At 40.5% G+C, this 14,693-nt stretch overlaps 1 protein-coding gene across 3 annotated transcripts in view; it reads right to left on the bottom strand.

Moving 5' to 3' along the window:
• The window catches only part of LOC106568699 (ATP-dependent zinc metalloprotease YME1L1), a 61,417-nt gene that overhangs the window by 26,679 nt on the left and 20,045 nt on the right, over positions 1 to 14,693 (bottom strand). The window contains exons 4-10 of one of the 3 annotated variants that reach the window (XM_014139265.2): positions 8,282 to 8,380; positions 5,372 to 5,478; positions 5,020 to 5,170; positions 4,522 to 4,605; positions 3,651 to 3,821; positions 711 to 863; positions 364 to 496 (exon numbers count right to left, since the gene is read on the bottom strand). In XM_014139265.2, the coding sequence (XP_013994740.1) occupies positions 364 to 496; positions 711 to 863; positions 3,651 to 3,821; positions 4,522 to 4,605; positions 5,020 to 5,170; positions 5,372 to 5,478; positions 8,282 to 8,380 (898 nt within the window). The remainder of the gene's footprint in view (positions 1 to 363; positions 497 to 710; positions 864 to 3,650; positions 3,822 to 4,521; positions 4,606 to 5,019; positions 5,171 to 5,371; positions 5,479 to 8,281; positions 8,381 to 14,693) is intronic. The other 2 variants (XM_014139266.2, XM_014139267.2) reach the window with 2 other exon arrangements.

Below are 14,693 nucleotides of genomic sequence, written 5' to 3'. Positions count from 1 at the left end.
CAGCTGTGCTAACATAATTGCAAAAGGGTTTTTAATGATCAATTAGCCTTTTAAAATGATAAACTTGGATTAGCTAACACAACGTGCCATTGGAACACAGGAGTGATGGTTGCTGATAATGGGCCTCTTTACGACTACGTAGATATTCCATAAACAAAAGAACATCTGCTGTTTCCAGCTACAATAGTCATTTACAACATTAACAATGTCTACACTGTATTCCTGATCAGTTTGATGTTATTTTAATGGACAAAAAATTTGCTTCTCTTTCAAAAACAAGGACATTTCTAAGTGACCCCAAACTTGGAATGGTAGTGTATACTGTCATTGAACACAACCCAGAAGAACACATTGAAAACATACCCGTCCATCTCAGCCAGTAGCTGGTTGATGGTCTGTCTGGAGTAAGGGTGCATGGGAGACTCGATTCTCTTCCCTCCAACGCTGTCCAACTCGTCAATGAAGATCACGCATGGGGCGTTGGCTTTAGCTTCCCCTGCAGACAAGTAACGTATAGAGAGATTGGGTTGTCTAGGGCAGGGTCTCAAACGTATGGTTGATCAATTATGACACAATATCATCTAGTTTGTAAACATTGTCGCTACCAGGTTTGGGTAAAAACATTTTTTTTAAACTGGGAAAAGTACAATATTAGGTTCAGGGTTGGAAGCCAGGAATAGGGTGAGACTTGAAGATGAGATGGGACTCACTGAAGAGGTTCCTGATGCGACTGGCTCCAACCCCCACAAACATCTCATCAAATTCCGAACCGGTGGCGTAATAGAAGGGGACGTCGGCCTCTCCAGCTACGGCTCTGGCCAACAGTGTCTTCCCAGTGCCAGGGGGGCCAACCAGCAAGATCCCTACAGAGAGAGAGAGAGAGAGTGCACAAGCTACAAACAACTGTAAAATATTAATATTGTATTACTGTATAAAAGACTGAAATCCAATGTGGAAGTAAACAATTAGATATGTAACTAGCTGTGAGATAAAGTAACTAGTCATCAGAATAGATAAGAGTAAGAATAAATAACAGAGTAGCAGCAGCATATGATGAGAGTTGTGTGTGTGTGTGTGTGTGTGTGTGTGTGTGTGTGTGTGTGTGTGTGTGTGTATAGTACCAGTCAAAAGTTTGGACACAACTACTCATTCAAGGGTTGTTCTTTATTTTTACTATTTTCTACATTGTAGAATAATAGTGAAGACATCAGAACTATGAAATAACACATATGCCATCATGTAGTAACCAAAAAGATGTTAAACAAATAAAAATATATTTTAGATTTTAGGTTCTTCAAAGTAGCCACCCTTTGCCTTGATTATAGCTTTGCACACGCTTGGCATTCTCTCAACCAGCTTCACCTGGAATGCTTTTCCAACAATCTTGAAGGAGTTCCCACATATGCTCAGCACTTGTTGGCTGCTTTTCCTTCACTCTGCAGTCCAACTCATCCCAAACCATCTCAATTGGGTTGAGGTCGGGTGATTGGAGGTCAGGTCATCTGATGCAGCACTCCATCACTCTCCTTCTTGGTCAAATAGCCCTTACACAGCCTGGAGGTGTGGTGGGTCATTGTCCTGTTGAAAAACAAATGATAGTCCCACTAAGCACAATCCAGATGGGATGGCGTATCGCTGGAGAATGTTGGGGTAGCCATGCTGGTTAAGTGTGACTTGAATTCTAAATAAATCATCGAGTGTCACCAGCAAAGCACCCACACACCATCACACCTCCTCCTCCATGCTTCACGGTGGGAACCACATATGCAGAGATCATCCGTTCACCTACTCTGCATCTCACAAAAACACAGCGGTTGGAACCAAAAATCTCAAATTTGGACTCAGACCAAGGGACAAATTTCCACCATATAACATCCATTGCTCATGTTTCTTGGCCCAAGCAAGTCTGTTCTTCTTATTGGTGACCTTTAGTAGTGGTTTATTTGCAGCAATTCAACCATGAAGGCCTGATTCATGCAGTCTCCTCTGAACAGTTGATGAGATGTGTCTGTTACTTGAACTCTGAAGCATTTATTTGGGCTGGTAACTCTAATGAACGTATCCTCTGCAGCAGAGGTAACTCGGGGTCTTCCTTTCCTGTGGCGGTCCTCATGAGAGCCAGTTTCATCATAGCGCTTTATGGTTTTTGCGACTGCACTTAAAGAAACTTTCAAAGTTCTTGAAATTGTCCCGGATTGACTGACCTTCATGTCTTAAACTAATGATGGACTGTCGTTTCTCTTTGCTTATTTGAGCTGTTCTTGCCATAATATGGAATAGGGCTATCCAAATAGGGCTATCTTCTGTATGCCACCCCTACCTTGTCACAACTCAACTGATTGGCTCAAACGCATTCAGGAAGGAAATTCCATAAATTAACTTTTAACAAGGCACACCTGTTAATTGAAATTAATTCCAGGTGACTACCTGGTGAAGCTGGTTGAGAATGCAAAGAGTGTGCAAAGCTGTCATCAAGGCAAAGGGTGGCTACTTTGAAGAATCTCAAATGAAATATATTTTGATTAGTTTAACACTGTTGTGGTTACTACATGATTCCATATGTGTTATTTCATAGTTTTGATGGTCTAAATTCTGTGTGCTCATTCTCAAACTAGATCACTTTTGCAGGCTAGACAAGATGACGCCTCATCCCTAGCAAGTAATTAATGTATGTGCTTCTGTCTAACTATTAATAATAGTTAAAATAGTTGTTTTTAATCTAATATCTTAAAACATGTACACATTTAACAGGAGGGGTTTAAAATGTGTAATGATAAACAAGAGAAGTGCATTGCATTCTGTTGGCTACTCTTTAATGTCAGCACGGATGAGAGAAATGATAAGTTGTCTTTTTGGTTTCCCAGAGTCCTTTTCACCTGTCCTCCATCACTGTGGTGTTTGCTACTGGCTGGCCTTTGTTCGCTCATTGGCTGGTTCAGATTTACCTACAACGAAAGAGGAGGCGAGTGTCCTATACTGTAGTATGCCATCCGTGCCCTGTGAATCAGTCATATATAAATATATAGAAAATCTAACTCTGTATATACCTCAGCACTTTCAATGCTTTCAATGGGGATTCTCCATTAAACATGCTTTTTAGTCCAGGTTACTACATGATTCCATATGTGTTATTTCATAGTTTTGATGTCTTCACTATTATTCTACAATGTAGAAAATAGTAAAAAAATTAAGAAAAACCCACGAATGAGTAGGCGTGTCAAAGCTTTTGACTGGTACTGTATGTGTCGTATGCGTGTGGTTTATGTGTTAGCCCCTGAAACCCTACCTCTTCATTTTCATCTTCCATCAGAGGAAGATTGTGTGCCTGGCTGCCTGCCTAAACAACTTCTTGAATTCAGCATTGTTCAGTCAGTCTAAACCTGGGTCTTGTTCATTAGGACACAGAACAAATTTGTTTCGAAATGTTTTGCAACGGAAAACAAAAATGTGAGCGTTTCTTATTGGACAAATCCAGGTAGTCCTTTCTGTAAACGTTTTTCTTGTTTGGTGCCTAAAGAACACAATCCTGATCAACTAAAGACCATAACATGTATGCAAGGATGACTGACTAAGTTGCTTTGGATAAAAGAGTCTGCTAAATGGAATATATTATTATTATAATAATAAAACAGCTCAGTGGTCTGCTGCACCTTTCGGCAGTCTCCCTCCGAGGACGGTGAACTTCTCTGGGCTCCGGAGGAACTCCACCACCTCCTGCAGCTCGTTCTTGGCCTCCTCTACCCCCTTGACGTGCTCAAATGTCACGCTCTTCATCTGGACAGGGTCCACCGAGTCCAGGCCTGATGTGGTTCGGAATCGCACTGTCCAAAATGGTTAGATTAAGGTTCGAAATCACACTGCTCGGATGCAAACACATTCTTAGCTATGGTTAGTTTATTTTTTATGCCAACAAATCACTGTTTTTTAAAAGCATTCAGTAAAGTAAAATCGATGGAAACAATTAGTATCAATATCACAACATCAAGTTCTCGATTACTCATCATCAGAATTTACACACAAAAACAATGCTCAGCAAATGTGAATGCATCAGCAAAAAGTTAAGGCTCAATCTGGGAGGCTGTTCAATTGCCATTTAAATACATTATATAGGCTACCCATTTATTTATGAAGAATGGAACTTTAAACAGACAATATACAGCTTCATAAACCATCATGTCACTCTCATGGACTGCATATGAAGTTGACAGTGGTTACACTTCTCCAGGCCCATCCCTCTGCAGTGAGGAGTGCAGTTGGGCTGAAACGCAAACTCCAGACTGTGGCTTTAAAGGAAAATTCCACCCCAAAATGTTTGGTATTTGTTTCATTAGTCCATTGTTGACATAGGCCCAAAATGTTTTGCTTGTCAGCAATCAAGTTTCAAGATATGTAACTTTCAAAATAAATCATCCCTGTATGAGTTTTCCTTTAAAAAGTACACACCAAGCTGCATGCCAGAGTGAGGGTCTTCGAGCTTGATTAGAGAGATGCATATGGATAAAATGAAAAAGGAGCCTTTACCCGATAGGAAGGGGGTCTTGGAGAGGCCGTAGAGTCCCACCAGCAGCAGGACCAGCAGTATAAACCTCGTCCTCCTCAGAGAATCTGCATAGAAGGGGAGAGAATGTGTGTTTCAATCCGCTTTCAAGAAAAATGTAAGTCGGACAACACTCATCTCTTGCTGCAGTGAGCATTTAATTATCAATGCAGGCCTTCAAAGCCTGCGGGCTGAAACGTTGGTAATTTAATGCTCACTGCAAGGAGAGTAGACTTTCATTTTCTGAATCCGCTAACAGCCAACATCATGGGAGGCAACGCAGACCTAGTTCAAATTTAGAAGGAAAGAAACAAGACACAAGGTTGTGAAACGAAGGAGATACTACCTGAGCTTGTCCACTAAGAACGACGTTTTGGTGTTCCATCTCAAAATGTTTAGCCATGTTGTGTCTCACTGTGCATGGCCCTGGTCTTATTGTGTAGTGTGGTGTTCTGTAGTGTTGTGTGTGTGTATACACTTGCCTTGTTTGCGCTGTGTCAGCGCTTGGGATTTTAGGAAGCCCTCGGCAAACCCGGTCTTAAAAGAATCTTGCTGCCCATCTGGAATGTTCTTGCTCTTCAGGAGCTTGTCCAAGGTTTCCACCTCCATCCCCTTATCACGCGTCAGGAGGCCCTCCATGAGACAACAGAGTCATAGATGTTTACAATGCATCCAGGCTGCGAAACTGGAAGGTACCATCATTCCTTGTCTAATGAGGAAATGTTTGTTTTTGTTTTCTGTTGTAAAATATTTAAACACATGGTGTGACATAATGAACATGACCCAAGTACACCTTCCATAGAGTGACAGAGTACAGACAAACCGGGGTCTCACCTTCATAAAGGATGGGGTAAAGCCATCTGGTTCCATGGGACGCTCAAAGCCTGCCTGCAGTCGCTTGTGTTTCCTTAGAGTTTTAAAGCCTCGGCTTTGGACCCACACTGGAAACAAGGGCACACATATGTTTAACATATAGAAAATCAAACTACACATTTATAAGATGTTTGGTAAATTTGAATGCACTTCAGGTGTTCATTCATATGAGAGAGTGATTGTAAAACAATATAACAGACAAACACCATGCCCACCATGAACTCTTCCTCTAAAATATTCCAATAGCAAGGAGTAGAATGGGCTCCCATGCAAGTTTCTATCTGTTCTCACAAGCTTGCCACTGTTGACATTGAATTGCATTTACAGGAGTACTAAGCTGTGACTTTTGCTCAGTATTTATTAGTCACTTAATTGCAATACAATAGAATAGACTATTGAGCTGACAGACGTTTTGCACTGTTTTGCTATATCTGTGTTCGTCAATCTTGAAAGAAGGGAATATTTTGAATAATGTCGTAGTGTTCCCCCCCCTGAAAGCTATGAACTTTGGCTTTCACCTGGAATTGTTAATTTGTGTCTGAGGAAGAAAAAAATAATAATTCAAACCGTATGATCTCGTACATAATAAAAGTATAATCAATCAAATACAAATATGACAACCTGGTCTCAGAGCGTTTTGTACTGTATGTATTAATTTGTGGATGTCCATCACCCATTATGTATTTTTTATTTTTTTTATTTTACCTTTATTTAACTAGGCAAGTCAGTTAAGAGCAAAATCTTATTTTCAATGATGGCCTAGGAACAGTGGGTTAACTGCCTTGTTCAGGGGCAGAACGACATATTTTTACCTTGTCAGCTCGGGGATTTGATCTTGCAACCTTTTGGTTACTAGTCCAACGCTCTGACAACTAGGCTACCTGCCCCCCCCCAATAAAGAATTCATAAGATATATGGTATGATATGTTACGAATTACAATTCATGTAATGTAATGTAATGTATTACACAGTATGTTACAAATTTGAAAAATGTACAATATGTTATGAATTTGCAAAACATATGATATCTTATGAATTCTAGTTAGCTGGCTAACGTTAGCTAGACTAGGGGTTAGGGTTAAGGTTAAGTTTAGGAGTTAGGTTAAATGGGTTACAGTAAGGGGTAGGGTTAGCTAAAAGGGTTAAAGTTAGCTAAAAGGGTTAACTAAAAGGGTTAAGGTTAGGGTTAGCTAACATGCTAAGTAGTTTCAAAGTAGCTAAGTAGTTGCAAAGTAGCAAAAATGTAGTAAGTAGTTGAAAAGTTTCTAATTAGCCAAAATGCTAAAGTTGATGAGATTCAAACTCGCAACCTTTGGTTGCTAGACGTTCGCATTATATGTCCACCCACCAACCCCGATCAACCACCCTACTTTGCATTAAGTAACCATCTGTCTTATCATTATGTTTTTATTTATTTAACCTTTCTTTAACTAGGCAAGTCAGTTAAGAACAAATTCTTATTTACAAATGACAGCCTACCCCGGCCAAACCCTAACCCGGACGACGCTGGGCCAATTGTGCGCCGCCCTATGGGACTCCCAATCACATCCGGTTGTGATACAGCCTGGAATCGAACCAGGGTCTGTAGTGACGCCTCTAGCACTGAGGTGCATTGCCTTAGACCGCTGTGCCACTAGGGAGCCCACTAATGTAACCATACCAAACGTAACATATCGTACTAATTTGAATGTCCCGGAATAACATTTACTATGTAATAAATAATCTATGAGACCAGGCTGAATATGATGATGTCATAGTGAATTCATGACATGTGAATTAACAAGCCTTCCCCAACTAACTGGCAGATATCTATATAAAATTATTATTATTATTTTGCTCAGAAAACATTTTTTAATTGAAATAATTTATTTTAAAAAATTGCCCTGCGAGTGATTTTATTTGGCCCCCAAAGTTTTCTGAGAAAAACAAATGTAATTGTTTTATTATTATTTGGATTGTTGGACATAAGACTGTAAAAACACCAGCAAATCAGCACCAAGTGTTTTCAATTTTGGAAATCTGTTCTAAAGTATTTCCACGCATAATAGAGAGATATACAGTATGTGATCATACACAAAATGTATGAAAGATTTGAAATGATTATGCTTAGTCAAATGTTGTATCTGTTTGGGCTTCTTTGAGTCTACAAATTATTCATAATTAAGTGCCCCCCCCGACCATCCTCTCAAAAAAAATGTTTTTTATTTTTTCATTGTATTTTTTTTAAAGAAAAAATAAATAAATAATAAATAATCAAAAAAATTGAAAAAAAAAATCGGTCCACTAGTTGATGAAATCTGCTTTATATGTCTAGTTTTAGGAACAGATAGCCAAAATATCATGACATAAGTGATAGTCAAAATGTGTGAAAGTCTAAATCAACATTTTGGCCATTTAAACAGCATGTCCACCTTATCTGAAAATTGTACTTTTTTCTTGGTTCTACTGATGTGCTTGTCTGTCTCCGACATAAAAAATATATACACTTTGACTTCCACACAAAATTACTTATTTACTTTTCAGTTTCAGCATTCTTTATCATACAGCTATGAATGTTATATATTTAGAACCGCCTGCTGATAGGAATCGGGAGCGTTTGGACCGAAAGAGCAACTTTTCTAAGGACCGCCCCCTTGACGTGATGTGGCAAAGAGGAGACAAAACGTGATGTAATGACGCAGTTGAGCAAGCCAGAGACATGTTTATTAAACAGAAGCCTAGAATGGCTAGTCTTTTGTGTTCTGACTTACAGAATGTTGGGAAATTAATAAAATAAGTAATTTAAGCATATTATCAGTAAGCAAGTAACTGCATCGGGCACTTTAAGCTTAAATAGATTATAGATTATAGAATATAATTAATTTCTGTTACCTGGCCAGTAGTGGAGCTCTGTGAAAACGGTTTGAAGAGGGGAGGGGATCTGTCTGCAGAAAACAGGGGAGTCAATGCCAATTTTGCCACCAAAGAACCCTAGAAAGACAGTATAAAAGGAGAGTTGGATGTGCATATTCAACCCAAATGGTCTTCCTCACTTCAGACAATCCTCCTCTTAGGATTTAGTTACATTTATAACCACATATTCGTGATCCTCTGTCTTAAATTAAACGTATTCATATAAACAATACATCATTAACTCCATAAAATACATAAAATCGGTGCTATGCAAAAAACATGTATTTTTGGTATTTTATATTTTTATTTTATTAGGATCCCCAATTACAGGGGGCCCAAACAGTATGCAAAACACACAACAACAAAAAACATAATATACAAAACACAACATAATACAATGCAAAATACATTACAATTTATATACACACACATACACTGAACAAAAATAAACTCAGCATGCAACAATGTCAAAGATTTTATTGAGTTACAGTTCATATAAGAAAATCAATAAATTGAAATAAATTCATTAGGCCCTAATCTATGGATTTCACATGACTGGGAATACAGATATGCAGCTGTTGGTCACAGATACCTTTAAAAAACGTAGGGGTGTGGATCCAAAAACCAGTCAGTATCTGGTGTACAGCGCGACATCTAAGCATAGAGTTGATCCGGCTGTTGATTGTGGCCTGTAGAATGTTGTCCCACTCCTTTTCAATGGCTGTGTGAATTTTCTGGATATTGGTGGGAACTGGAACACACTGTCGTACACATCAATCCAGAGCATCCTAAACATGCTCAATGGATGACATGTCTGGTCAGTATGCAGGCCATGGAAGAACTGGGACATTTTTGCTTGATTACCAGCAACGACGAGACGGCCTACAGGGAGGTAAGGGCCCTCGAAGTGTGGTGTCAGGAAAATAACCTCACACTCAACGACAACAAAACAAAGGAGATGATCGTGGATTTCAGGAAACAGTCTTTTTTTCCCCCACATCGACGGGACAGTAGTGCAGAAGGTGGAAAGTTAAGTTCCTCGGCGTACTCATCATGGACAAACTGAAATGGTCCACCCACACAGACAGCGTTGTGAAGAAGGTGCAACAGCGCCTCTTCAACCTCAGGAGGCTGAAGAAATTTGGCTTGTCACCGAAAACACTCAAACTTTTAACAGATGCACTATCGAGAGCTGTCGGGCTGTATCACCGCCCGGTACGGAAACTGCTCTGCCCAAAACCGTAAGGCTCTCCAGAGGGTAGTGAGGTCTGCACAACGCATCACCCTGGGAAAACTACCTGCCCTCCAGGACACCTACACCACACGATGTCACAGGAAGGCCAAAAAGATCATCAAGGACAACAACCACCCGAGCCACTGCCTGTTCACCCTGCTATCATCCAGAAGGTGAGGTCAGTACAGGTGCATCAAAGCTGGTACCGAGACAATGAAAAACAGCTTCTATCTCAAGGCCATGAGACTGTTAAACAGCCATCACTAACATTGAGTGGCTGCTGCCAACATACTGACTCAAATCTCTATACTCTGCACACAAATTATCAATAGGATTGAGGTCTGGGCTTTGATGGCCACTCCAACACCTTGACTTTGTTGTCCTTAAGCCATTTTCCACAACTGTGGAAGTATGCTTGGGGGTCATTGTCCATTTGGAAGACCCATTTGCGACCAAGCTTTAACTTCCTGACTGATGTCTTGAGATGTTGCTTCAATATATCCACCTACTTTTATTTTCTCATGATGCCATCCATTTTGTGAAGTGCACCAGTCCCACCTGCAGCAAAGCACCCCCACAACATGATGCTGCCACCCCCGTGCTTCACGGTTGGGATGGTGTTCTTCGGCTTGCAAGACTCCCCCGTTTTTTCTCCAAACCTAACGATGGTCATTATGGCCAAACAGTTCCATTTTTGTGTTATCAGACCAGAGGTCATTTCTACAAAAAGTACGATCTTTGTCCCCATGTGCAGTTGCAAACCGTAGTCTGGCTTTTTTATGGCGGTTTTGGAGCAGTGGCCTCTTCCTTGCTGAGCGGCCTTTCAGGTTATGTCAATATAGGACGTGTTTTACTGTGGATATAGATACTTTTGTACCGGTTTACTCCAGCATCTTCAGAAGGTCCTTTGCTGTTGTTCTGGGATTGATTTGCACTTTTCGCACCAAAGTACATTCATCTCTAGGAGACAGAATGCATCTCCTTCCTGAGCGGTATGACAGCTGCGTGGTCCATGGTGTTTATACTTGCGTACTATTGTTCGTACAGATGAATGTGGTACCTTCAGGCGTTTGGAAATTGCTCCCAAGGATGAACCAGACTTGTAGAGGTCTACAACTTTTTTTTCTGAAGTCTTGGCTGATTTCTTTTGATTTTCCCATGATGTCAAGCAAAGAGGCACTGAGTTTGAAGGTAGGCCTTGAAATACATCCACAGGTACACCTCCAATTGACTCAAATGATATCAATTAGCCTATCAGAAGCTTCTAAAGCCATGACATAATTTTTGCGAATTTTCCAAGCTGTTTAAAGACACAATCAACTTAGTGTATGTAAACTTCTGACCCACTGGAATTGTGATACAGTGAATTATAAGTGAAATAATCTGTCTTTAAACAATTGTTGCAAAACACTTGTGTCATGCACAAAGTAGATGTCCTAACCGACTTGCCAAAACTATAATTTGTTAACAAGAAATTTGTGGAGTGGTTGACAAACTAGTTTTAATGACTCCAACCTAAGTGTATGTTAACTTCTGACTTCAACTGTACATATTCTTATTCATTCCTTTACACTTGTGTGTATAAGGTAGTTGTTGTAAAATTGTTAGATTACTTGTTAGATATACTGCACGGTCAGAACTAGAAGCACAAGCATTTCGCTACACTCGCATTAACATCTGCTAACCATATGTATGTGACCAATAAAAATGGATTTGATTTGGATGGCGGTGGATGAATGGCACGACAATGAGCCTCAGGATCTTGTCATGGTATCGCTGTGCATTCAAATTACCATAGATAAAATGCAATTGTTTTCGTTTTCCGTAGCTTATGCCTGCAGATACAATAACCCCACCCCACCATGGGGTACTCTGTTCACAACGTTGACATCAGCAAACCACTCGCCCGCGCAACGCCGTCTGGCCGTTAATGTTAAAACCGGGATTAATTTATGAAGAGCACACTTCTCCAACGTGCCAGTGGCCCTCGAAAGTGAGCATTTGACCACTGAAGTTGGTTACAATGCAGAACTAGTCAGGTCAAATCCTGGTGAAGACGACGAGCACGCAGATGAGGTTCCCTGAAACAGTTTGACAGTTTGGGCAGAAATTCTTCGGTTGTACAAACCCACAGTTTCATCAGCTGTCCGGGTGGCCGTTCTCAGACGATTCCGCAGGTGAAAAAGCTGGATGTGGAGGTCCTGGACTGGCATGGATACACATGGTCTGCGGTTGTGAGGCCGGGTGGACGTACTGGAGGCAGCTTATGGTATAGAAATTAACATTCAATTATCTGGCAACAGCTCTGGTCAGCATGCCAATTGCACGCTCCCTCAAAACTTGCGACATCTGTGGCATTGTGTTTTGCGACAAAACTGTACATTTTAGTGGCCTTTTATTGTCCCCAGCACAAGGTGCACATGTGTAATGATCATATGAGCTTCTTGATATGCCAAATGTGTCAGGTGGATTGATTATCTTGGCAAAAGAGAAATGCTCACTAACAGGGATGTACACTGGATAAAAGTATAGACTCTGAGCTAGAAAATTGTATATCATATACACTACAGTTGAGGAACTTGTAACCTTACTTGAGAAAATGGCTATTGAACGTTTTGGTAAACCTACTGGAGAGCTCTTCTTTGTCTACACCCGTTCAGCATCATTCACATCCTCTTAAACCTTAGCCCCACCCATCTCTTTAAGGATTAACATGTGAGGCCATGTACTAAACAACCAAAGATTAAGACTAAAGGCTGGTTTATACTACGTCTAATCGACAGTTGTTGCAGTGACATCCTAAACATTCTATTGTCGTCCGACATCAAACTTGTCGTTGTGTTATGAAAAAGTATAAACATAAAAACTACAGGCTGCATGTCATCAGCTTTCTGGTGGTTCAAAATAGCATAACACCAATAAACCCACCTATTTAAAAATGAAAAGCAACTTTCTAAACAATGTTTTGGTTCGCTTTTAGCTTATTAGCTAGCTAATGTTAAGTTAGCTAGTTAGCCAGTTCAAATAATGACCATATACTTTAACTGACAATGTCAGGGGCACAACTTTCATTGGGGGGACATGTCCCCCCCAAATTCTGAAATTGCATTTTTGGTCCCACCAGATTTATAATTGGAATGTGATACAAAACGAGGCAATGGTGTGCTTTAGGACCATGCGAACACCTCCGAGTGGCTGGGTTGGCTGTTTGGAACGTTTATCCGACAGGATAAAACATTTCAATAGTTATAATAATTATGTCCCCCCGCTTCTAAAACCAAAGTTGCGCCCCTGCCTACACATACTGACCAGCTCATGTTACAGACAGAAGCGCACTACATGGCAGACCAATCCGAACTCATCTCTCGGCATGTCCAGCCCAGCCATTACCTCAGCCAATCATGGCTAGTGGGAAGGTTCCTGTCTTATTCCGTGGCTAAACCAACTAGGCTCGTAATTTAACTATTTTATTTATATTTACAGATGGCATACAAGTTTGTTATTAAGGCACATGAAAGTTTACATGTTGCAGAAAGCATTTCTGCAACAACAAAAAAACGCAATAATAAATAAAAGTTTACGTTCACGTCCGAAACTTTGAACATCCCACGGAGCACCATTAAATCCATTATTAAAAAAATTGAAATAATATGGCACCACAACAAACCAGCCAAGAGAGGGCCGGGCAAGGATGGCATTAATCAGAGGCAACAAAGAGACCAAAGATAACCCTGAAGGAGCTGCAAAGCTCCACAGGAAGATTTGAGTATCTGTCCATAGGACCACTTTAAGCCTTACACTCCACAGAGCTGGGCTTTACGGAAGTGTCCAAAAAAAAAAGCCATTGCTTAAAGAAAATAAAATAAGCAAACAGGTTTGGCGTTCGCCAAAAGGCATGTGGGAGACTCCCCAAACATATGGAAGAAGGTACTCTGGTCAGATGAGACTAAAATTAAGATTTTTGGCCATCAAGGAAAACGCTGTCTGGCGCAAACCCAACACCTCTCATCACTCTGAGAACACCATCCCCACAGTGAAGCATGGTCCTGGCAGCATCATTGTGAGGATGTTTTTCCATCGGCAGGGACTGGGAAACTGGTCAGAATTGAACAAATGATGGATGGCACTAAATACAGGGAAATTCTTGAGGGAAACCTGTTTCAGTCTTTCAGAGATTTGAGACTGGGACGGAGGTTCACCTTCCAGCAGGACAATGACCCTAAGCATACTGCTAAAGAAACACTTGAGTGGTTCAAGGGGAAACATTTAAATGTCTTGGTTAAATGTCTTGCATCGGACCTCTCTGGACTGGTAGAGAAAGCCAGCCTGTGAATCAATATGAATAATTTAATATTCACCTGACACAATATCTTCCTTTTTTATATCATATGTTTTTTGTTTTAGTCAAAGCACAGACCTTAATCCAATTGTGAGTCTGTGGTATGACTTAAAGATTGCTGTACACCAGCGGAACCCATCCAACTTGATGGAACTGGAGCAGTTTTGCCTTGAAGAATGGGCAAAAATCCCAGTGGCTAGATGTGCCAAGCTTATAGAGACATACCCCAAGAGACTTGCAACTGTAATTGCTGCAAAAGGTTGCTCTACAAAGTATTGACTTTGGGGGGGGGTAAATAGTTATGCACGCTCAAGTTCTGTTTTTTTGGTCTTATTTGTTTGTTTCACAATAAAAAATATTTTGCATCTTCAAAGTGGTAGGCATGTTGTGTAAATCAAATGATACAAACCCCCCAAAATAACATTTTAATTCCAGGTTGTAAGGCAACAAAATAGGAAAAATGCCAAGGGTGGTGAATACTTTCGCAAGCAACTGTATTACAGGGTAATTAGGGATGTAATGATTCACCAATACGCATCGGTCCCCAATTCGAATGTTTAAAATACAAAGTCCATCGGTCCACGGACCCCAAACCGATCCAAATGTAGCATGCATCAGACATAAAATCGATTCAAATTGGAGGTTAACTCAAATGTTTTCCTCATATTACATTCTTTCTACATTCCCGTTTGTGGCCCGCCTGTTAGCTTGCACGATTCTTGCTATTCTCCTGCGATATCTCATCAACAAGCTTTTTTTTTTGCCCACTAGACTGCTGCTGACTGGATGTTTTTTGTTTATCACTCCATTCTCGGTAA

This window comes from Salmo salar, chromosome ssa14 (assembly GCF_905237065.1).
Source record: "Salmo salar chromosome ssa14, Ssal_v3.1, whole genome shotgun sequence".
NCBI lineage: Eukaryota > Metazoa > Chordata > Actinopteri > Salmoniformes > Salmonidae > Salmo > Salmo salar.
This window is presented reverse-complemented; position numbering and strand designations above follow the sequence as displayed.